The 23,469-nt window shown below is 40.4% G+C and overlaps 1 protein-coding gene across 2 annotated transcripts in view; it reads left to right on the top strand.

The window, feature by feature from the left end:
* The first annotated feature begins 10,286 nt into the window (after window positions 1-10,286).
* LOC146368056 (zinc finger E-box-binding homeobox 1-like) overlaps window positions 10,287-23,469 on the top strand; it is a 76,709-nt gene continuing 63,526 nt past the window's right edge. The window contains exon 1 of one of the 2 annotated variants that reach the window (XM_084913605.1): window positions 10,287-10,397. In XM_084913605.1, coding sequence (XP_084769731.1) covers window positions 10,340-10,397 — 58 coding nt within the window. In that variant the 5' untranslated portion in view covers window positions 10,287-10,339. Of the gene's footprint in view, window positions 10,398-11,109; window positions 11,942-23,469 lie in introns of those variants that run through there. The other variant, XM_084913606.1, reaches the window with a different exon arrangement.

Below are 23,469 nucleotides of genomic sequence, written 5' to 3' on the forward strand. Positions count from 1 at the left end.
AGGATGAGCACTGCTTTACACACACACATGCAATGAACGCAAACTAATGCACATGTAAAGGCCCACACAGTGGCACGCTAATACATGCACAAAAAACACAGACTGTCTGGCCCCAAAGAAAATGAAGTGATGCAAAATGACACGAGTCGCTCCCGCTTCCGCATGTGACTCATTACACTGGCTCTAAAGATTCACCATTATCTCTGCTGAGAGCAAGAAAACAGTCCAGGTTATCGCCACACACATCACCTGAAGTGCACATGAGTCTATTGATCACCAGCGTGATGTGAGGAGGACAGGAAATGAATGTTGTGGTGTTGATGTATTGTGCGTGTGCGTGTGTGTGTGTGCGTGTGTGTGTGTGTGTGTGTGTGTGTGTGTGTGTGTGTATTTGTAACCACAAAGCTGCAATGATCCATTTTTCGCTGCCAGAGGGCAGAAAAGCACAAGAGCACAACCCCAACACAGCATAAACAAATATGAGCAAGTTTTAAAGGTCTTAGCTAATGTGTTAGCAAACAATCAGCTCTTTTCACTGCAGACGTGGAGCTTTAGTCTTAGTTATAATTTTAATTTTTGCTCCCTAACTCCCTAAAATTATCTGAATATCTGGCTCTGCGTTCACCAACTATAGCTTTGAACTCTGCTGGTCTACTTGTGCAGTGCTGCATAAGTCCATGTACAATGAGCAAATTATAAGACAGCAGGCCCCTCCTCATGGGCTTGTAAAAGATTCCCCACCTTCCTACACAGAAGCTGGACTCTGAAACTAGAGAGAAGGTGAGAATGAGCAACAAGGATGTAGCTGTGTATTTGGGTTTGTTTAGTGTCTTTGTCTTAAAGCTTTTAATCTCCCTGTGATCTGCCTGCGTCTTTCATCGTTTGTGGTTATTCTGTATCTCACACTAGTTTTTTTCCTGCTGCTCTGTGGTCATTTGGAGTCCTTGGTGCCTTCTTTTCTCTTTCTGATTGTTTTTGCAATATCTTTGGAGTCATTTTGTGTCTATTTGTGTTTGCTTGATTGGTTTTCCATTAAGAAATGTTAATTTTAAACTGAGGCTTGTGTCTGGTAGGCCTTACCAGTAAATCTTCAGTGTGGGTGCACAGTGGTTTTAGAGCAATGCCACCTTACACGCATTGTTTGCAGAACTGAAAGGACCAAACCCTTGCTAATTCATCCAACCACTAATTTTCTGCTGCTGACCAGATGAGTGTAAATTATGTAAATTATATGAGCTACTAAGGAGATGGTAGAGTCTTTAATAGCAAAAAACCCCCCAAAAAAACAGTGAATCATTCAATTTTAAAAGCATTACTGACTGAATTTAAGCATATGTTAAGATTTTATTTGTATTGTTGTGCAGGTGGCATTGTTGTTATCTAATATTTGGGGCATTTTAATAAGTAAATGATAATGAATTATAATAATAATAATAATAATAATAATAATAATAATAATAATAATAATAATAATAATAATGGATTGCATTTATATAGCGCTTTTCAAGGCACCCAAAGCGCTTTACAATTCCACTATTCATTCACTCTCACATTCACACACTGGTGCCACAGCTGCCCTGGGGCAGACTGACAGAATTGGCCATCAGACACTCCCAGTTATGCTCCCAATAATCTGAATTACTTGTTTTCCTGATGATGTTTAAACAGTTGTGACATTGATGGAAAATATACAATAGCACAAACATAAACTCTACACATGCACACACACACACACCTGGGAGAGCACTCAATAAACTGACCCTGGTTTACCTGTCTGTTGCCAAAACGCCCCTCAGACTTTGGCCTGTCAAACAAGCCCTTATCTCAGGTAACATGAGGAAATCTGACATGCGGGGGAGAAAAAATTGAAACTCTTAACTGTTTCAGTCAATGAATGATCAATAAAATGATGTTTTCTATTTCATGGAAAGCAAATAATGAAGCTTTAGAAATACCCCAGGTTCCCTTCAACAGATTAATGAATCATTGAAAACGACCATTACAGCCATATCGCTCAGTAAAGACATTTATTACAAGGTTATATCTCCACCGAGGCTTCAAGAGGAAGCCTTTAATTAACCTTGTCATAAAGTTAACGTTTCTCTGCAGCTAGTTCCCTTTATTTCACGTTCATGCCCTACTCTTCATTCATAATGTAATGCAGCTTTGTAGTCTTTACAGCTTATCCTAAATGGAAAGACTGACCAAGAGAGAGGATGAATAATCTTTGTCTCTCCTCCTGCCATATAAACTCTGTGTGAGGACTCACCATTATCATCTCCCCAGCCACTCATCGAGACGAGTGATTTGTACTCACATCACTCATCATGACAGAAAAATTACATTATTCATCTTTTGGGCATGAAACCCCCTCAACAGTCCTGGACTGGAGGACAGTAGAGTCAAAGTTAATTGATTTCTTCTGAGGAAATGCTACATGTTTGGGTCGATTAACATATCAAAGACAGAGCTATGGCAACCTTTGTCTTTTCTTACACTAACCTATGTACCACACATTAAAATAAAACATCAAGTAGTGAACAACAGACCTGCTTCAAAGATGAACCCTAAGAGGACCGACATGTGACATTAGAATAAAATAAATCTGGCATCAAAGGCACCAGTGTAGGTTTATTGCACAGTTTTAGCCCCGGTTGTGTTGGTGTCAGCTTTTAACATTACCATTGCATTAGCATTTCAAAAGTGCTCCACAACTTTTAACCTCACTTCACATGTTTCCATTATTCACCATTAAAACCATTAAGGTTGTGTGGTATATATATAATTACTGTTATAATGATGGATGCAAGTGATCCAAAGGCTCAGGCTTCAGACCTCTCTAAACACTTCATTCACACTTTCTGGTAGTTTATTTGTACATTTAAGCTCATCACACTGATCAGAGAAGATGCACCTTCAGACCTTCTTTTTGCAAGCAGCAGTCAAACAGAAAAAGTTTGTTTTGATTCAGATCGTGGATAAATTGAGGCGCTCCGTGAGGGCCTGCTATAAGACTGATAAGGATTAAAAAAAACAAAAAAAAAACAACTTTGAATGATTCAAATGTACTCTAATAAAAATCAAAGAATAAAAATATGGAGGTGGAAATGAGCAAAACAGGTCCACTTTAAACCTATACCAAATATAAAAATTCATGCTTCAAAAAATCCGTCTTACAGGTGAGGTCAACATGTCATTTTCTCGTTTATTAGGTTTTTTGCCTGCTACCTCCAAATCTGACTATGAATAAGCAAAAGATCAGGACTGAATGAACTTCTAAATATCTTTATTTAAAGTATACTTATGACTTTATTCATACCTGGAGTGTACAATCTTTTCCCCCTGACTATACCAGCTAAAGGGCAAAAATTCCTAATCTATATTATTACCTCAGTGCAGAAAATTGTCCATGTGCAAACAGATGGTTAGTACTGTAAGTGCTAACAGGTTTAGGCCTTAAATTCCTTGTATATCTCAGTGAGATCCACAGCCTCGTTAACCTTTAGCCTACCTGCAACCTGACAAAGGAAACTGCTGAGGAAGGAATAAAGAGAAGTTTAGCCCGAAGGGTGAAATATTCTTCAAAGAACGATGCTCACTAGTTCACTGGCTGACTTCGCGTTGAGAAGGATTTTCCAGCAATATATACATGAAGATGAGAAGAAGAAAAGCTCAAAATCCCTTTGAGCCCAATATTCATGCCAGTCCCAAATTAACATTGAATAATGGCATCCATATTCTCTTTTATTTTTCAGGCAGCAGGACATCAGTGGCCTACAGAGACATGATGATGTAGCAGGGCAGGACTTCCTGGATAGCAGACAACTCTATACCAATTCACATCCCGCTAGTGGGACATTCTGTTGCTGATGTGGTAAAGGGTGTTTTAAACTGTTAAAAGGTTGAGTTCAAATTTGTTAGCAGATTAGCGTTCCATCAAAACTTGGTGTCTATTTCCTCATACAGTAAGTAGTGATATTCTGACTTAAAATTTTCAATATGAGGCACAGATCTTACACATCTGACTTTCTTTCTTTTAAGAATTCATGTCAGGTAAAAAAAATCACCTCCTTCAATCTCAACAACCCAAGTTTTAAACAAAGGTTTGAAGAAATTTAGGAGGCTTTTTTGGACTTTGCAGTTCTCCCCCCAGAGGGTATTTCATCTTGATAATAATAATGTACACTTTATTGTAATGCATACTTGTTTTTCTCTGCATTTGACCCATTCACTCAGTGAAGCAGTGGGCAACCACTAAGCAGGCGCCCGGGGAGCATTGTGTAGGGACGGTACCTTGCTCAGGGGTACCTCAGGGTAGCTGTTCAGTGGATTTGAACCCCCGATCTTCCGATCATGGGGCGACCACTCTACCTACTGAGCTATCCCCTGCCCGCTAATCGTCCCATGCCCATATGCCCACTGACCATTTTGCTCTGTAGTAATCCTCGTGATGAGTAAGTTTTGTTGTAGTAAGAGGACAATAAATGACCCTTTTGCCTTAGAAGCTTGCATTTTATTTACACTCATTGACACTGACTACTGTCAGTAATACTTGGAATTCTTGCTCAAAAACACTTTGACATATCAACAGTAGGGGTTGGGAGTTAAAACACCAAGCCTATGATTAGTGAATCACTTAAACTGCAAATGCCCCACTTGTAAATAAGTTTGTGTACCATTTGAAAACTGCAACCAAGGTCAGTCTGTTTGCACAAATCTGCTAAAACCTAACATTTGTGCAAAACAAAATCTTTCCAAGCTGAGCCCAATCTGTGTTCTCCCTCTATTCACATGTCCTCCCAACATGATTATCTCCCACTTTAGTATTCGTATAATCTGGTTTGACATAGCAGGAAAAGTGGAGGAACCATGTAATTAATGATGATAAAGTCAGTGCACACAGTTTATTGTGATTGTTTATTAAGGGTAAGGTAGTCTGTCCCCATAGATGTTAAAAAATATTTATCTTTGGCCATGAATCGAAAATGTTTGAAAGGCACAAGTAGACTGTTTTTTAATTATTACAAATCCATTTGGATAATATTAAGGCTTAAATTAGAGACATGGTCACTTTCTTTGACATACAGCGCATGCTGATAATGGTGTTTGTAGCTGATTGTTGTCTGCCGAGCTTCACCTCTGCTAATTAAATACACTGGAATTGATCTTTTTACCCTGTTCTCTTGGTGCTTTTTGGAGCATGGAAGTCTAAGACAAATAGTATGTCTACCATCAGTTTTGATTGATTGATTGATTGATTGATTGATTGATTGATTGATTGATTGATTGATTGATTGATTGATTGATTGATTGATTGATTGATTGATAATACTTTATTCATCCCGAGGGAAATTGGGTTAAGGCTGCCAGCCGTGCCAGCGCCATCTTACCCTTCCGACCATGACGTTATTGTGGCACGCTCCTTCCTCTTGCTTTCCTTGCTAGCATGTCCATTTAGCTAGCTAGCGAAACAAGCTCTTTAACCCCGTAGGGGAACTGTTATTTATCTTTTGTGGAAAGATATAACATAGCATGCAATTGGTCTGTTACTTCTTCTTTTTTTTTTTCTTTTTTTTGCCTGTCCCGTTTGGTTCTTTTGCTGTCTGTTACTTCAAAAATTAGCAGGCGTGTGTGTCCATTTATGGCACTCGTATACTTTATGCAGCTTCCATTATCTCATACCTTAGCATTTTACCATCTACTCTAAGTGTAGTGACTTCTGGCTTTACAAAAACCCAATATGACAAGTGCCATTAAATTGAGGCTTCACTCGAGAAAACTGATGTGATGGTGGCTACTTCCATCTTTTATACAGAGTCTATTATGATGTATTGTTCAGGGTTATGACAGAAAAACTGATGTAATGCAGACATTTTGATACACAACAGTAAAACATGCAAAAACTACATTTTCCTTTAGGTGCTTCGGTTTCTGAGTTTTTAGCTCATGGTTATACTAGCATGCTTTACTGGAACACTCAGATTGACCCCATCCATTGTTAATGCTGCTAGTGTGGTTTTCCCACTATGACTAGTCACACTGTCCACTGTCCAAAGGCTCATATTGCCTCCCAATTTCACTGGTAGTTGCTTAATTTCCAGTTTGAGGAGATTAAGGCACTTCAGCAGGAAACTAAAGCTATTGAGACACATTTAGTCTGTAAAATGAACAAAAGGAATGACACAAAGACTGATCACAAATTTGCAATCGCAAATGCAATCCTACACGTTCTGACAAACAATAAAAAAAAGTAAAATGTATTACGCACCCATCTAGTAAAAATATGCAGTGCATGACAGAAAGGGGTACTTTAAAAGGGGATTTGTAGTCACGTGACATTTCCAACACTAAATATGTTACACTAATACACAAGTCTTCATTATTGCACTGAATTTTGCTTATGTAATCTGAGGAGGTTTATTTTTACACAAGGACCCCAGGGCACACCTGAACGCTTTTCTACAGTCTTTACAATACAGCTTTTCATATTTTACTCAAGTGATGCTTTAAGTAGTGGTTCATCAAACAAATACAGACATAGCAGCAAATTGAGTTATTTAACAGATGAAAAAGTATGACTTTCATACTCAGCAGTCATTCTCGACCACTATAATAGCCCTGCCTCTTTAATTGTATTTTGCATTCAGGGCAAAATCTCGACATTTACAAACATATCAGGCCAAATTAAAATAAAATAAGTTTATGGAAATGGAAATCGTTTCCTTATCTTCAGGCAACTAATTTACAAGAAACCTTCATTAAAACAAACAAACAAGCAAAAATTCTACTTTATTATAGCACATAGAAGATGTTGCTGTGAGCACTGAAGGTTAAGACTTCAGACTACCAAGTAACTGTGGTCTGTTGCAACGGCATATCAACTCTGTATTGTTCTGTTTTGATTGTTCTCGTGTTTAAATATTGTTTGTAATCGCTGTTTCCCTGTTATTCTCCTTCAGTCTAACTTGATCCACCGTCCTTCACATGCTATCGGTACATCCAGAGGAACCTGACTGGTTGAGAGAGTCTTGGTGTTCAGCAGCACCTGGTATGTATGAACTGGAAACCTGATCGTCACCAGGTACAAGAATAGCTCGAGTGGACCTTAAAGGTCATTCCTCTGACCTGCTGCAAACTATCTATGAACTTCTGTCTCTGCAGAGAAAAATCTTGCTCTACTTGCATTTTTTTTCAGCCATAATATTTCTTTTTCTTAGCTCACAGGTTTTGATTTTAATAACTAGTTGTTTTTAACTATAAGATGCTATAATTAATTAAAAATAAATAAATAACAAGCATATTAATTTGGGTCATGTTTACATAGTATTTTACTCTACATGTCTTGAAAGAAGATTACTATGACACTGTGCCGGGGTGTGGTTTGTGGCTCAGCTGCAGGGGAGGGCTGGAGCAGTGGGTTCAGGGTGCGGTGTCAGAGGAGGCTGACACACACCTGAGCTCCATCCTCGGATCATGGCTCTTCTATAAAAGATGTGCTGGGACCTGAGGTGGACAAGTGTGTGTGTGCTACAAACAGGGCAGCTGGAAAGTTGCACAGTGAAAAACAGAGCAAAAAAAGCGTGTACAACTGTAAATGATGTTGGTGTCAGGTCTGTCATTTCCACAGACACACAAGACAGGGAGAGGAGAGTCTTCCTTTAGTGTAAATAAATATGGAAGTGTATTTGAGTTTATATAAATAAGATACAAGAAGTGGTCACAAGAGGTGATGCAACGGAGTAAAACCCCATGAGTGTCCTCCCTTCGCCTCTCTTCATGCACTTGTCATAGGCTGACAGGAGCAAGAAAATCAGAAGAGATTAAATCAAAGTGCAAGAGTGCTTCTTCCTATGAGGTATTAGCTTGCTGCCTTTAGGTGATAATCATCTGTCTTTCAAGAATAATATTCGAAAAAAATATTATTTTTATTTGTTAGGGACATTTTAAATCTACATTAAACATTTGGAGTGAAGCTTGGTGGGTTGCAAAGGGGCTTGCAGGTGCATAGCAACTGCATGCCTGGTGAAGCAGGTTAATTGGCAGGTCCTTTGTGACTTTGTGTAGAAGGGTATGAGATGATTAATTCACTGATATGGGCTGGCACTGAGATCAGATTAACTTTGCTGGCCTATGCTTTCCTTAGTAGTAGTACTAAATAAATACAATAAATAAATAAACCTTTGCCTAATAGTTATGTGTTCATCTCAAAGTCAAATAATCAAAATATCAAAATAAAAATATATTCCCTCATTTTTTAGATTTTGTTACCATGCAGCCAGTCTTTTCTATCCTTCTATTTTTAGGTGATCTTGAACAAAAGCTCACTAGAATAGTTTTTCTTTGCTCATCGGCTGCCATTTTTAGTTCAGTCCTTGCACCTGAATGTTTTCAGAGGAATCTCTGTTTTTGTATGTAAAGCACTTAACCTGTGGGATGAATCAGTGTAGTGTCTACAAATAACAGAAAACTTAGCAAATAGCCAATTTTAAATTCTATCTTTAGCAATTTTTTTATTATCAGACTTTTTCCCATTTCATGTAGTTGAATCTAAAGAAATGTCAACGATAACACAGTTTGGCAGACATAAAATAGTATACCTACAGCAACAAGGTGATTTCCAGAGAGCTATAAATGGAAAAATTGGCATATCCCCTACATGATATGAAGTTTGTCCTTAAAAAAATCATTACAAATTGCGCAACTGGAGGACATAAGAAAAATTGAAGGTCTAAACAACTACCCATAGCAGATGAACAGTATCTCAAAGTTGTCTTCATTTGAAAATCTGAAAAAAGAAGAAAAATACAGCAAAGACCTCACATGGAACCTCAGAGTTAAATCTGGTCCTTCATTTGATCCATCTACTTTTCTCTGAAGCATCATGAGAAATGCTCTGCAATACCATAAAACAGCAATTTCAGCATGAAAATAATCCCAAACACACTGTCAATGCACTAAAAGTATACCTGGATAGAAAAATACACAGTGGAACACTATCCTGAATCTCAATATTACAGAAGCACAGAATGAAACAAAAGGCAGCCGACAGAGAAGAACTCTGGATGTCCTTCAAGAACCCTGAAGAACTGATTTTAAAGACCACTTTAGGAAATTACAAGAAAGCTTAGCTGTGAAAGTTCAGGCACCACTGAAGAATAAAGGTGCTCGTTAGAATTGTAAAAACTCAGTTTTCATCTTATATACTGTATTTCCATGTATGTTTGCAGATATTTCAATGTTTTATTGCACTTATTTCCCATCATCCCACAGCACATTACTGTTTATATATAAATATGCACATGCAAATGACATTACTGAAAAAGTCTCAGTCTACTATATTCTAACATATAACACATGCACTTACAACATGCTTCATTTATTGATTAGACTATAGTTTGCTTTATTATCTAAATCTGCAGTGTAACTACAGGTATCAAGCACATGCAATGAGCTAAAAAGTACAATATTTACCACTCGGCTACTTTATACATCACACTTCAACCACATCACATCTATTTAAGGACTTTAAGAACACGCTTTAAAAACACACCATGCAAGCTACACTGTTACAGTTAAAATTAAAAAGGTAAATTAGCTTCACCTCAACAACACTGTAGACTATTTATAACGACACAACAATGTAATATACAGAAAATTATGGCTTCTGTGTGTCTCTGATAACACTGACTACTAAAGTTGAATATGAAATACTCAGGAACTTTGAGTACTAATTTGAACTTGAGTATTTCCATTATAACCTACTCCAGTGTAACTATCAATTGTAACTAATCAACAATAAATTTGCCACTTTGCTGATAAAGTGTGAAAACTGAAACCCAGCTGACTTCTTAATTAATCAATTAGTTCATGGCTTTGACTTGTATGTTTCCCAGTGTTCCTCCAGCACTTCTTATCAGTGACTTATTGACACCCCCCTTAGCTCTTCTGTGTCGCCACGTTTCTACTTTTCCACCTGCAGAGAAGCACCTTACTGCTACACTTTTCAATCTCCCACTCAGCAGTCAGGTGGGTGGCACAGCCAGCGTGCGAGCAGGACCCACTCTGACACAGCAGCAGTGTTAGCAGCAGCAGCTGAGCTCCCAGCTCGCCCATGTGCGGCCAGTAGGAGGGGCCATGTGCTGAGGTGTTTGAGAAGGTGATGCCGTAAAAGCGGGCAGTCTGTCGCAAACCAGGTGTTTCTGCGAGGAAGAAGGTGATGTCGTAAAGTCGATGGGAGGGGTGAGGAAGAGAGGAGGTGGGGGAGGCGGGAGAGACAGGAGGAGGAGGAGGGAGGGAGGTGACTTGCGAACCGCTGCGTTTCAGACTCAGCGAGAGGATCATGGCGGATGGCCCCAGGTGTAAGCGCAGAAAACAGGCGAACCCGAGGAGGAGCAGCGGTAAGTCCAAACTCCGCCGTAACCGCTGCTGGTCGAGCCAGGCGGGCTGTCGATGAGCTGTCCGCCTCTTCTGGGGACTTTTGGAAGTTAGTTGGAGCACATTTCAGGGAGTTTTGGTCCGTATTAGTGCGTTCATATCCCAGTGTGGTGGTGTACCGTTATACCTGGCTGGCTTCTCTCTCTCCGCCTAGCGGTGCATGGGGCAAACCCGACTGAGTGAACCGTTATCTGCCTGCTAGAATAACCCGAGGAGCGCTTTTAGACTTGTTTGCATTTTCCACTTTGCTCTTTGTTTTTTGCACTTTTTTTTTTTTTTTGGTCAGTTTTGTAACGACGGCAGCACTTGGTGGCAGGTTGCGGGGCTTTCGCATAACAACGTGGCCCGCTGAGCGCAGCTTGTAGTTGAGAGTGTGAGCTTTTAGGGCGAGGTTGTTGCGGTGTTAGTTAGTTTCATGCTAACTTGCTGCTTGCTCGGCCCCCCCTGACGGAGCTGGTGGTCGCTCTCCGTTGAAGATAACTTTACTTTATGGGTGTTGTTTTCATGGCCGGATGGTGGATCACGCTGTTGTGGTGGATTCATGGGACTTATTTATTTATTTATTTTTGTGCTGCTCCGGTGATGGCAAAGACATGGGATGTTTATTTCAAGTCCACTTTACCCCTCCCTGCTCCAACTGCAAGTACACATGCTGTCTTACTTAAGGTAAGCGTGTATATTGCATTGTTTACTCTGCAGAAGTAGGTAGGTTTCGCGAGTTTATTTTCACGCGTGCATGCATTTTGTCTCCGTTTGAACCAGCGTACCTTTATTCATTTAGCATTTTCTCCTTATTCGGCGTGCTTTTTCTCGATTCCCCCGCTTCAATTACACGTTTTCGACTTTTGCTTCTTTTACTGGTAAATTCGGGTTTACGCCACAATACTGGAAATATATATTGTTTTTGCTTGTTTTTATGTATTAAAAGGAAATAATACGTAATTACCGGTTAGCTGCTTAGTGGTGTTTATACAGGATCGCGGGGATTTATCTCACATATCTCATTATGAAAACGATCTCATTCTTTTTACGAAGTAAAGAAAGTGTAAATAGAGTTTGGCTCCAAAGGACTGTCTAAATTTAACGTTATTACACCCACCTACATCCGGACTCCCTCATTGGCCAGTTCCTTACCTGTACTCTCCCCCTCTTTCGTTGCATCCACCAATAAAAAAAAGTAAACCCATAAATATATATATTTTTGGATACCGTTATGAGGCATGGTGTGTCTGTGAGCCGAGGGGCTGGAAAGCACCTTTTTTCCCCCTCCTGCTGACGACACGACGGTGACTCTGCGCGTCTACACGGGAGCCATCATCATCATCACCATCATCATCATCATGTTTACCTGAACGCGGATAACGGGGCTGACCAATGGCCTATAAATAAACACAAATAACACCTGCGGCTCTCGACCGTTCACGGAACAGGATCTGCTCGCCGTTTCCTAAAAGCTCTGCGTGTCGTGAGGAGCCAGAAAAACCGCTCCAAATGTCAACTTGTGCAGGTAGACGTGATTATTTAAATATTTATTTCTGGTACTTCTCACCGTGTGCACCATGCCAGCTTCGAATGGTTGCTCGTCTCCCCTTTTTTAAACAACCCCTCTCTATTCTGGCGGTGTTTATGTCATCGACACGTTTTTCTGACCCACTTGAACATGATTTATCCCCCTTTTATGTATTTTTTGTGGGACCGGTTGCCTCGTTTGTTCGAGTGCACCCCACAGCTCTCCGTGTGTGTGTCTGCTCTGGAAAATGAGCGGGGCATAAGGTGGCTATTCTTCCCCTATTCTTCACCATGTGCGATAACAGTGTTGATTATGTGGCTCACCGTCAAACCTCCCGTGTCCATCCATTGTGCTGATAGTTCGTTATACAATTTCCCGAGCAGTGTGCGGAAGGGAATGGCGGTCAGTACCATTACTGCAGTGAAGGCGGGGTTGCTGCTTTTTTCTGGACCGGAGACAGCCAGGTACGCAAGGTGATGCAACACCTATAAAGGTGTATTTTCACCGATTTTCTCGTGGCGATCTCGGCGTTTAAGCCACGGTTTCTTGATGGGAATGCTTCTTAGCGCCTCATTTCTGTACATCCTCTAAAATTTGAGGTGAAACGAGCCTGTAACGTGAAAGGAGCGCATCCCGGTCCGTGTAATGGGGCGCACAATCAAGATGGCAAAAGGTGTTGTGATTCAGTGCGCAGCGCTTTCATGTGCTGCAGGTGAAACTCATCCGCCTTCTGCCTTTCGGTTCGTTTCCACCCTTCCTCTTTACACGTGCGTGTTTTCTTTTTCGTTTCCTGTTACCTTTTGATCCAGGTGGCACACACAATGTTTATCCTCAGCTACCTCTTCGATTTTTAAAAGAGCTGATGTACCAAATATTAGCCTGTGCTAATGTACCATGACCTCCAACCAGTCGTCGTCACCGTGATGTGGCAACCAGCTGCTGATTTAATCAACTAAAGTCCCCGAAAAGCTTATTTCTTTGTCACGTTAAAATGCTCACCTTACCTGATACTCATATAAATGGACCCTTTATAATTAAATAAAGCTGGATTACTTCCTCATCCTTGGTCTTGCAGGTGATAACTCAGGTTGCTTAGGTAATTTTAGCTAGATTTCACCTTTTAGATTTTACTCATTAAGGAGGATGACATCTTAATTAGGTATATGCTGATTCATTTTGTGATTAAATGCTTGTATATTTTCCCTATAAACTATCACATATTTACCAAAGATGCTTATTATAATTTCACTAATCCCCAGATAACATTTTCAAGTTGCTGACTTTGTAGAATTGCAGTGGTTTATGTTTTTTTTATGTTCTGTACATATCAGAAATATATGTGGCATTCTACAGTTATTGCATCAGGTAAGAATGAAAACAGAAGCACGTTTTTGATCGGTCAGATATGTATGTACAGGTTTTTGAGGAAGCAAGGAGATGATACACCTGTCAGATTCTGTCTGGTATGAATATCCATTAGATGTCACTTACATCATCAGCTATATTTATTTGATCGATTGGGTTCTGATTGCTTTATTAAGTCCCGGTCTACTTTATGTTTGGGAAGACAAGTAGATTTTTAGCATCCGTGCAACTGCTTTGTTATCACTTAGTCTGATTCTAGTGCAGAATCAGAGTAGGACAGAGCATTGTGTGTGACTCAGGTGTACCAAAGCTCCACTGCCACAAGTTTGATGTCTCTGTTTTGCAATAAACAACTGCCAGAAAAGCAGTAAGCTGTAAGTTTGTGTGTGTTTTTGACACATTAAACAATTTGCTACAGCTTTCCAATCCCATCACTAGCTTGTTATTTTTTTTTTAAACGCTGTAGATCAGCAAATGCTTAAAAATAATAACAATCTGTCAATTTTTGGTAAAGCACACAGTCTCTATACTACTGCAGCCCTATTGCTGTGCTCCACAAACAGTAGAGAGAGAACCTAGATTAAGCTTAAAAAGCAAAAGCAGTCATTTCAGATGCTGGAAATAGAGGCTGTTTACTTTTTATTAATAATATTACCTAATCAACTAAAAGAATATGAGAATGGTTCTTCAATTAATCTTCTGTCAGTAGAACAATCAGGTAATTGTTTATAGCTCTGCTCCTAACAACTCACATTTGCCTGGGTTTTGTCTGCCTTGTTCCCTTTAATTAAGTTTTTATAATGAATCATAACACATTTTACAGTTACACGTTAGAAGAATGACTGAAATCACTGATAGCTGTATTGTACATTATTAGCCTAATATCTGCTTTGTTCATGTTTTAAGGGCCCATTTATGCCTTCATTTGTCTTCCTCTTGCTCGAAATCTCCAGTTTGATTTTTTGCATTTCTTTACTTTGGACAATTAGGTTTTACTGAACCAGAGCGCTTAACAAAAACATTAGCAGATCATTATCAGATGGAGCAGGTAATCTGTCACTGATAGAAGTCAAGTTGGTGATGATAGCGATCTGCTTCCAGGCCTTGTAATTTAAGCTAATCATTGACTGTGGTCTTTGCTGCAGTGCCTCCTCTGGAGCTAGTTAGGAACCAAAAGATAAAAAAACTACATAATTTGATTTGTCTTTGGCTCATATTATTTATGTATGAGCAGCACAGAATGTCAGGTTTAACATCTTCATGTCTGGTTTTTGTCATTTTCTGGAGTTGTGCCTTCATCCATTAATAACAAGCCACATGGCAATTTGCTTGAAAGAGCACTGGGTCTCATTTCCACTTGTCTCTGTGCTGTGATATTGTGCCACCCAACTTCAAATAGCATTGTTCTCGCCTATCTAAACAAACTAAACCCAACCTGTCTGGTTTTAATGATAGCTGGCAGAGAGCTGGCCTTCCTCTGGCTCTCAACATAAATGATTTTCCACCAGGCATCAGCAACTGTGAACATGTTGATGCAAAAGCCAAGCAAAGACCTCCAGTAACCCTCGTTTTTTTCCAAGATGAAGTTAATCTGTGCATTTAGTGCACATAAAACAAATATTCTATTTTTTAAGTATATAATACAGATGTCCGGCAGGAAAAAGAGCTCAAGCTAAAGTGTGAAGTTGTTTTTGCCATGCTAACTGTCTGCAGTACAACTGTAAATGGCAGGTGTGTGCCCTCCATGTGCCCTGCCTGTTGCTGCCGCTGCTTTGGTCACGGCTTCATCATCCAGCGCCTTTAAAGTGCTGCACTCTCAGCTGGGCTGTAATCTAACACTGCAATTTAGGGACTACAGGAATGCAGCCTGGTGTTAACATACCTTGACAGGATAAACACAGCGGCCTACTCCCAGGCTTGGATACTCATACTGTACGTAAAAGCGAGCCAGGACTCTGCCGTCACCACCGTCTGTACTCTGGAAGTGAGAGTTGTTCTTGGAGTGATTGCTGATGGGGTTGTTTTTGTTTAGGTTGCCATTTTGATTTCAGCTGTACCTCTAGAATTGATGTTGTGCTAATGCAAATATTCTTAGTCATAATCAATATTTAACTGGCAGATGTGCATTTGGAGAAATGACATGCAGCATTGCCAGTAGAATCAATGCTGCTGCAGTGACAGACAGCTTTCAGTGACTCTTCTCAGTGACTGCTCTTTAATATCAGGTCAACAAAACAGACATTTCTTGGTGTGAATCAGTGAATGCTGGGCCTCTTTGATCAGGCTGCTGTTGTTTGATGTGTGGATGAATGGCATTTTCCTTCTCCCTCGTATTTATGAGCACTCCTCTCTAGTTGCTGTATTGCACGGTTAATGTCTTGCATGTTGTACCACCAAGCTTCGCCCGATTGTGAAAGTACCATAGCTGCTATTTAATTGAGCTTATTATCTGAAATCACTGCTTGATATTTCACTGTGCAGGACTGTAGTTTTGGTGCAAAGCAACACAGAAAAGCTGCACACACACTTTCGTTACGGGAAGATGGGTTGCATATAAAAGTGGCAGCCTGTTTAATAGGTCTCTTTTATCTTTTATGTCTGAACTATATTCTTGAGGTCACCCTCAGGTGCTCCAGTTGCAGCTGTCTTTCACACAGTCCCACAGAGTCACGTGAGGCCTCAGAGGTAATGCTGAACATTTATTTGCAAGCTAACACTGGCTGTTACACTCATTAGATTAGCTGGGTATCAAATGATTGACGTTATAATGGCTTATAATTGCATTTAGCAAATGGAATTACACAAAATCCAAGTTGTTTCTGTAATGCAACCCTGTATTTTTATCTGGACATGTTCTAGCCAATGCAGTTGTTGCATGTAAGGCTATTATTTTTAATATTACTTGAGTGTTATGTGAACACTTACTCGCACAGCCGCCTCTGCTATTTGTGAGGGAGATGAGCGCTTCAGAGAGAAGTGGTCTGACTGGTATTAGAAGTGGTTGTGGTCAACATTAGCTGTTAATTGATCTATGGCCAGTGATCATTGAAGTTACTTTCTCCTTGTGCTAAAAAGCCTGAAGCTGTGTGTGTGTGTGTGTGTGTTTCCTTTGCACAAATGGGGCTATGGAATGACAAAGCACTACAGGATGTCTTTAGCCGTTCAGCTTTAGCCCCTCCCTATCGCTTTTTATGGTCCGGAGGGGGAGGTGCATCAGGGCTAACTGATGCTGCTGCTGTGACTAATTGAGCTCTGTGTGTGTGTGCATTGTGTATTGTGGGGATGTTAGCATCAAGGTGGGAAGCTGCTACTTTCCTCCAGGCTTTGCATGACAACACAGACTTGCTTGTTTGGATTTACATGCATTAACAAAGTGCCTGTGAGGGAACATCAGCGGTTCCTGCTGAATGCTGTTGCTTCAATTAGATGACGTGTGCTGATAAAGGCACCTTGACAGATCAGGCACGGAAAGTGAAGGCAGCCGACTCAGTGTGGCCTAATCGAGGCGTGTGCATTAGATTTGAATGGGTGTTTAAGCTTTTAAGCTTTCGGAATTGTACAGTGTTTCTGTAGTGCTAGCTTTAAATCAGATAAAAGAGTCAGACAGTTCATTAGGTTGAAGTTTGTATGGTGTATCTGTTGGTAACAAATGTAAACATCAAAGTTAAATGTGAATATGTAGATGAGTTTATCACAGTCAGCAAACACAAATCACATCATGAAGGACATCGGGACTAAAAGCTGCCAAATCATGTGGGGTTACCATCTTTGGTGAACCTTTCTGAACAAGAGAGCTGCTGAACGTAGCTCTTTCTATGAATTGGTAAATATAAAACAATCAAACAACAACAAAAAAGGTAACACAGTCAGGGATTTGATAGCTATACTGTCAGTTTGCTTCATTTCAAGTCACTGTTACAATTATTGCTTTGGTTGTATTCATGTTTTATGCACATTAAAAAGCTGATCAGATACTATATTTGAACGAATGGCCCAAACAGGGAAAGTATTGGAAAGCTGATATTTCTTAATGCTGTCTATCCGTGATCAGGTTAATAAAACATGAGTCCTTTTTGATAGATATCCAGCAGTGACTCATGTGCTCCACTTAGATTTGTGAAGTCAACACAGAAATCTGCTGAAGTAGTGCACCACGACCTTATCGAAAAGCAGAGCAGCTTCTCCACCTTTCAGCGGACGTTATTACCTCATCCTCTACATTTCTGTGTGACCAACATAAGAAACATTTTCTTTTGTAGCAGCTTCTTTTGATGCGTCGCATTCATGTTGCCTTACTGTACATGTGTGAAGGCTCTGAGGTAAACCCAATATAGCAGCAACAATCACAATCAACTTATTAGCTGTGCTGGCTTGACAGATGACTAAAAACATGACCCAGCCCAGCCGTGCCTGTTGTCATGCAGGTGTGAGCGCTTTGCCCCTGCAGCTCGTGAACACTCAACGTGAGACTTATTTTTAGTCAAGGTGAAAAGGAAATGGTGCGGCGCCCTCTCATTTAACATGAAACTGAGAGCAACTAATTGTGTCATTCAGGCTGCAAAGAGCAGAGTTGTCTAAATAAAGACTTTTTAAAAAAAAGATGCAGGCAAATTCTGTGTCCTTCACGACGAGGTCAGAGGTCAGTGGAGCAGCCCTCAAGCTGTGTTACAGCAGAAGGTACAGTACAAGACGCCGTATGCTGAGAGAAACTGCGCAGCAGTGACCAGAATGAGGATGCTCAGAGTTTCGGTGTTAATTTCTTTCTGTTCTGCATGAAGATTACAAGGAAGTAGTCAAAGAAAAGGCTGTGAAAACTAAACTGTGCCTGTTTACTAATGTCATTTTGAAAGAGCTCGCTTTAAAATGTGATGACGTCTTTGTCCATTAAAACATATTGTTTTGTAGGTGTCCATCATCAGTGCCACGGCGTTTCTGTATTAGCACTAAATAATACCTTTGTTCTGTTAGTTGCTACTGTAAAAGCTGCATTTACTTTAGCAGATTCTATATTCCTTTCAGTCATCCTGTGCTTCATGCTGCTGAAAAAAAGCAAGACTGTAGTCATTATTCTTCCCAGAAAACAAAATGTTTTGAGAGGCACCAGAAAGCTCATTTTCTGCCGTGTCATATTAAAATAAGATTATAGTTAGGCCAAATCCTTCTGACTTTACAGCGCCGTTCAAAATCAATGTTTTGAAGACAAAGTTTGCTCTCTGCCACCTACGCTCTAAACAAAGCCAAATGTGGAACCAGAACTGAAAATTACCTCCAGCGCCACCAGTGCATAAAATCTCGGAGGAACTGCCAAACTTCTTACAGGTGGTCTAACCCGTTTTCATAATTAACACGCTTTGCTGTTGCCTTTTTTTGTTCCCTTTCTGCCACCTGAATATTCATGCATTCGAGAGGTTCCCCCAGCAGCTAAGACTTTAATCTGTACGGTGGGAGGGAGGTCGATCTTCTGCTGCTGCTGACCACCGCCTTAAAATAATGCATACGTGTTCATTTATAAGAGCGCTTTAATGCACTCAGATATTTAATGCATTAACTCTTTTGTGAGATTTTGTGGGTTATGTTTGTGTATATGTGTGTGTGTGTGCGCGTGCAGGCAAGTGTGTTCAAAAGAAAGAGTCCCATTCAAAATCCTGGGAGAGGGGGAGCACTCGTTTCGCACTCAGCCGGTGGGAAACTCCTCTCCTTCTTCTTTGGCGGTGGTACAATTTGCATACCCTGCCATCCTCCATTCTCTTTTCTTCTTCTGCCGGCGGAAAAGGAGAACAGAGGAAATCAGTGAACGCCGCCTCCAGGCAAAGTGCCGATCCGCAGGCGAGGGCGCCGTACAGTAGAGATTAAGCTGATTTGTAATTTTTGCGTGTGCTGGTCACTGAAGTGGAGTGCCACCTGCCTGTGATAGGCTATACTCGCTTTGATTTACTGCTGTTTAAAATTGGGACACTTCTCAAAGGTAAACCAAAAAGCGACAGGTGTGGGGAGGCTGGTGCAAAAAAAAAATGCACGCAGAGCTGAGAGCAGAGTAAAAGTGGAAATTAATAAACTAAAGTGCAGTAAAGTGCACAGCAGTGGAATCATTAAAAAAATAAAACCTAAGTTCACTTCTGATCTCCACATTTGACACAATACAGAACTAAAGAGTTTTTCTTCTCTTACTACCACTGAGTCATAGCAGCAAGCTGAGCTGTAGTGAGTGTTTGAGTAATGAGCTGGTCAGCTGACTAAACATTAGACATGCACCAATGAAACAGGTTTTGTAATGCCAGATTTGCATTATGTATCTCCTCTCCAGAAGTGGAAAAATATATATTCTGCAAAATAAACTACTTTAAAGTTTTTAGTGCTGTCTGACAGTAACCTTTCAGACACCATATTCTTTAGTTCTTGCATCTGAAATGTGCTTCCTTTGTGTTTCTTTGCTTATTTGAGAGCAAATGTGAGTATTTTTGTACTTTCTGTCTGACGTCACTGTGATTAATTCCATTTCTGTTTTCATTCATTTCATTCTTCATAGTAAGCCACTTCCATCCAAACCAAAAAAAGAAAACAATATAAAAAAAAATAACTGTAGGAGTAGGAGGGCGACGTCCTGGCAGCGCTTCTGGTCTCAGGAGACATAAATCAAGAGCAGTGGACAGGTGGGTTAGGAATGGCCTGACTCATTAAAGACACTCCTGAGACTCAGAGGAGTGTCCCAGCAGTCCTGCTGAGACACTCCTGAGACTCAGAGGAGTGTCCTAGCAGTCCTGCTGTGCTGCTGCTGGGACTGGAAGAAAGATTGGAGAAGAGATTGGAGGCAAAGCTGAGCGATTTATTCTCACCTTTCACACCGCTGCTTGATTTTAGATCTTAGATCTTAGAAATATAGGCCTAAGTCTCCTGTGTTGACTCATAATTTTGAGTCTTCTTGTAGAAATGGGTGTTTTTAGGTTTATTGATATAACACATGTCTGCTCGATCAACAGAAAGTTAATCTGAAACTAAACGACTCATATTTGTTTTCTTTTTGTAACAAAAATGCATTTGACAGTTTAGACTTCTCAAATCCAGAATGAAAATGTCTCTTTTTGTGTCATTTAATCTGAAAAGGCTTTGGTTTTGATCTGTTGTTGGGACAAAAGAAGTTGCTTGCAGGACACATCTTTCATTGGTTCTGTTGCCTGTAGGTTTTGTGGTTAAGCTACTCTTTATTGTGGGGTTCACTCCCTTCCTTCACTTGCCACATAGGAGGCATAGAAGCTGAATAAGTTAGGAGGGAACAGAGGATTTGATTAGAGACGTGGATTGTGAACTCTGTCTCTCATCTGTTCCGTATCCCGTGCTGTCCGTGGAGCCAGCAGGATGATGTATGAAGCTTGTGAAAGCGAACACCAGAAGGTGGAACGCACCTCGCTTGCACACACGATCTGAAAGTCTATTCAAATCTATTAGACTGTCATTGTAGATTTAGATTAGTTTGTTGATGCAGGAGAACATTCAGCGCCGTTCTTTTTAAATTATGCAAGCAAATTCACAGTCGAGAGAAAGAGAGAGCTGGAGTGGCTGAAAGAAAGGGAGTGTTGTTATTGAATTACAGGTGATGGCTGCTAATTGGGCCCTCCAGAGATTGTGTGCGTGTGTATGTGTGAGGCTCTAGGGATGGAGGGTTGATGAAGCTGTTAGGGTAAAGTGCGGGGCCCCTGTGTGCTCCCTGAATGCTGTGCTTTAGAGTCTGTCCCGTCCCTGCGGAGGAGTGCTAATGGAGGCCACACAGCCCTCATGAATTACTCCCAGACTGGAAGGATGAAGGGCCGATGGAGCCGGAGGTGACGCTGCCGTAATTGAGGTGGCTTGCTGCGTGAGAAGATCGCACGGGTTTTGATGGGCTGTAGGCAAGAAGGAACACGTTTGTACCGAAGCTGTGACAATAACCACATTAGCACTCCACAGTGGTTCTTGGCAGGGTGTCAGCACTATCTGAAAGTCATACTCTGCAAGCATTTTATTTGAATATGTGTTTTTGCTGCTGTTATTGAATCACGCCATGATAGCGACTCAGCCTATGGCGACTCTGTGACAGTTTTGCACAGATTTGGATTCTATTCCTGGCAGTAGCAGTGTTTGTGTCTTAATCTCCAAGTGCTTTGTGACAAATATAATTGAGGAATTTAATGAGCTTCCTCTCGTCACGCAGGCACACTGTAATTCCACACTCTTGGACCGCAGCTGCTATTTTTTTGTGCTACTTTGAAGCCTTGGGGAGCTTGGTGTGGTATCACGTGAAGCAGCTAGCCACCTCCAGCCGTTTCTGGTAAGAGCGACCCTTCCCTGGCTCGTCAGAGCAAAAGAAGAACTGTCATCACCAGGTGTAGTCCAAAACTGGAATTCATCTGGAGGAGGAGACTAAGTCATATCGAAGATCAAAATAAAAGCAAGGGGATTTTCCACTAGCATACCAATTGTGGTAGTCATCGTTTTAACGGACTGATGAAAAAACAAAAAATAAAAAAATGCAAAAATGACTCATCGAATGGTTGATAAATGTGCAAAATATTTCCTGGTTCGACCTTCTGCAATAGAAGTGAGTAAAAATACTTTCAAATATATATATTTAGGGTTTAGGATTGAAGGTTGTCACCAAAGACACTTTTTAACATTAAGGGGCTTTTTTGATCAGCTTAACCAGTAGTAACTCTCTCCAGATGCAATCAGTTAAATTCAATTTATTTATATAGCGCTAAATCACACCAATATTTGTGTCAAGGCGCATTATATTGTAAGGTAAGGATCCTAATTTTGCAGTGATTGGACCCTTCAGGAGCAGAAATGAGCGCTACAGGAATGAACAGAGAATAAACATGAATATCTTCGTGCAGCATCCATACTTGATGAGGACATTTGGCGATAGTAGTTTTTAATCAAACGGTGCTTATAGTGTGATTTTGTGTCCCTCATTTGTGTCCCAGGCAGTAGCAGCTGAAATGTTTTGTATTTCATATCCTCGTGTAGATGTAGAGCTGAAACAATTTGTTCATCAGTTGGTTAACATGGAGCATATTCAGCTGCTCAGCTGTAAGGCTTTTCTTTGTTTCACAGGATATTCATTTTTGACATTTTATTGATCAAATTGATTCAGAAATTCAGCAGCAGCTGTTGTCTAGTTTCATGGTTGAATATTAATTCATAAAAAACTACAGGTCATTGGAGTAAAACTTGAGTAAAAATCGTCTCCTTCCTGTTTTTACTGCTTTTATTCTTTTCTGGATTTATGGTTATTTCCCGTTCGCTTTGTTTTTTTGGTGAGCATTCAGGATATATAGGACACACAGTCTTCTCCGTTGCCGCTGAGAACGCCGCTGTGCTTACGCACTTATATTTATGTTGATCAAAGCAGTTTTGGTGTCAGTGTTGCTGTTGCAGCGTGATTGCTGAGGTGTCAGCTGTTGAGTTGACAAGAGGTGGAGAGTGGAGCAGCGACAGCGCAGGCTTTCTCATCTTTTTGTTTGCGTGTTTGTGTTGCTGTCTCTCCGTGGGATTTTGGCTTGCTTTGCGTTCACATAAGAAGACATGTTTGAGAAGGCCACCTTCATTGGCTTTAGAGTCTATATGTACACTGCGCTCTGTGTGCAAACATTAAAAAATGGCTTTGAAGATGGAAGCTGTTAGCCATAAACATACATGTAGGTGTGATTTTGTGGGGTGTTTGCTTATAAAAATGTGTCACTGTAGCAGGACCTCTGTGTCCTCCCAGTGTTTCCTCTCTAATTTTGCTGCAGTATATATTGGCCTCATTGCATAAAACTGTAGTGAGCCTAGGATTATTTTTGCAGAGGTGTCTCTTCTTAATGCTGAGGTAAGGTGCTGGAAAGCTGTAACCTTTACACCTGTTGATCATGTGTAATTTTCAGTGTGCGCCGTGAAGTATAAATATCAGATGTCAAACCACAAAAGCATTCAGAATAGTTTGCAGTTTATACGAACACTATTAATGTCTATCAAAAGTAACAGTTTTAGGTGGAAAATGAGGCGATATTTAGTTTTTGGATCAAGTTTGTAGACTATGAAAAACATTTCTTTTTTTTGCATTAAAATTATACGATTTTAAAATTAATCTTAAAAATAGGCCATATTGCTTCAGATTAGCTGGTTTGGGTCCATATATATGTACA

Source organism: Perissodus microlepis, chromosome 18, assembly GCF_051167445.1.
Source record: "Perissodus microlepis isolate ML-2025 ecotype Zambia chromosome 18, ASM5116744v1, whole genome shotgun sequence".
NCBI classification, from domain to species: Eukaryota; Metazoa; Chordata; class Actinopteri; order Cichliformes; family Cichlidae; genus Perissodus; species Perissodus microlepis.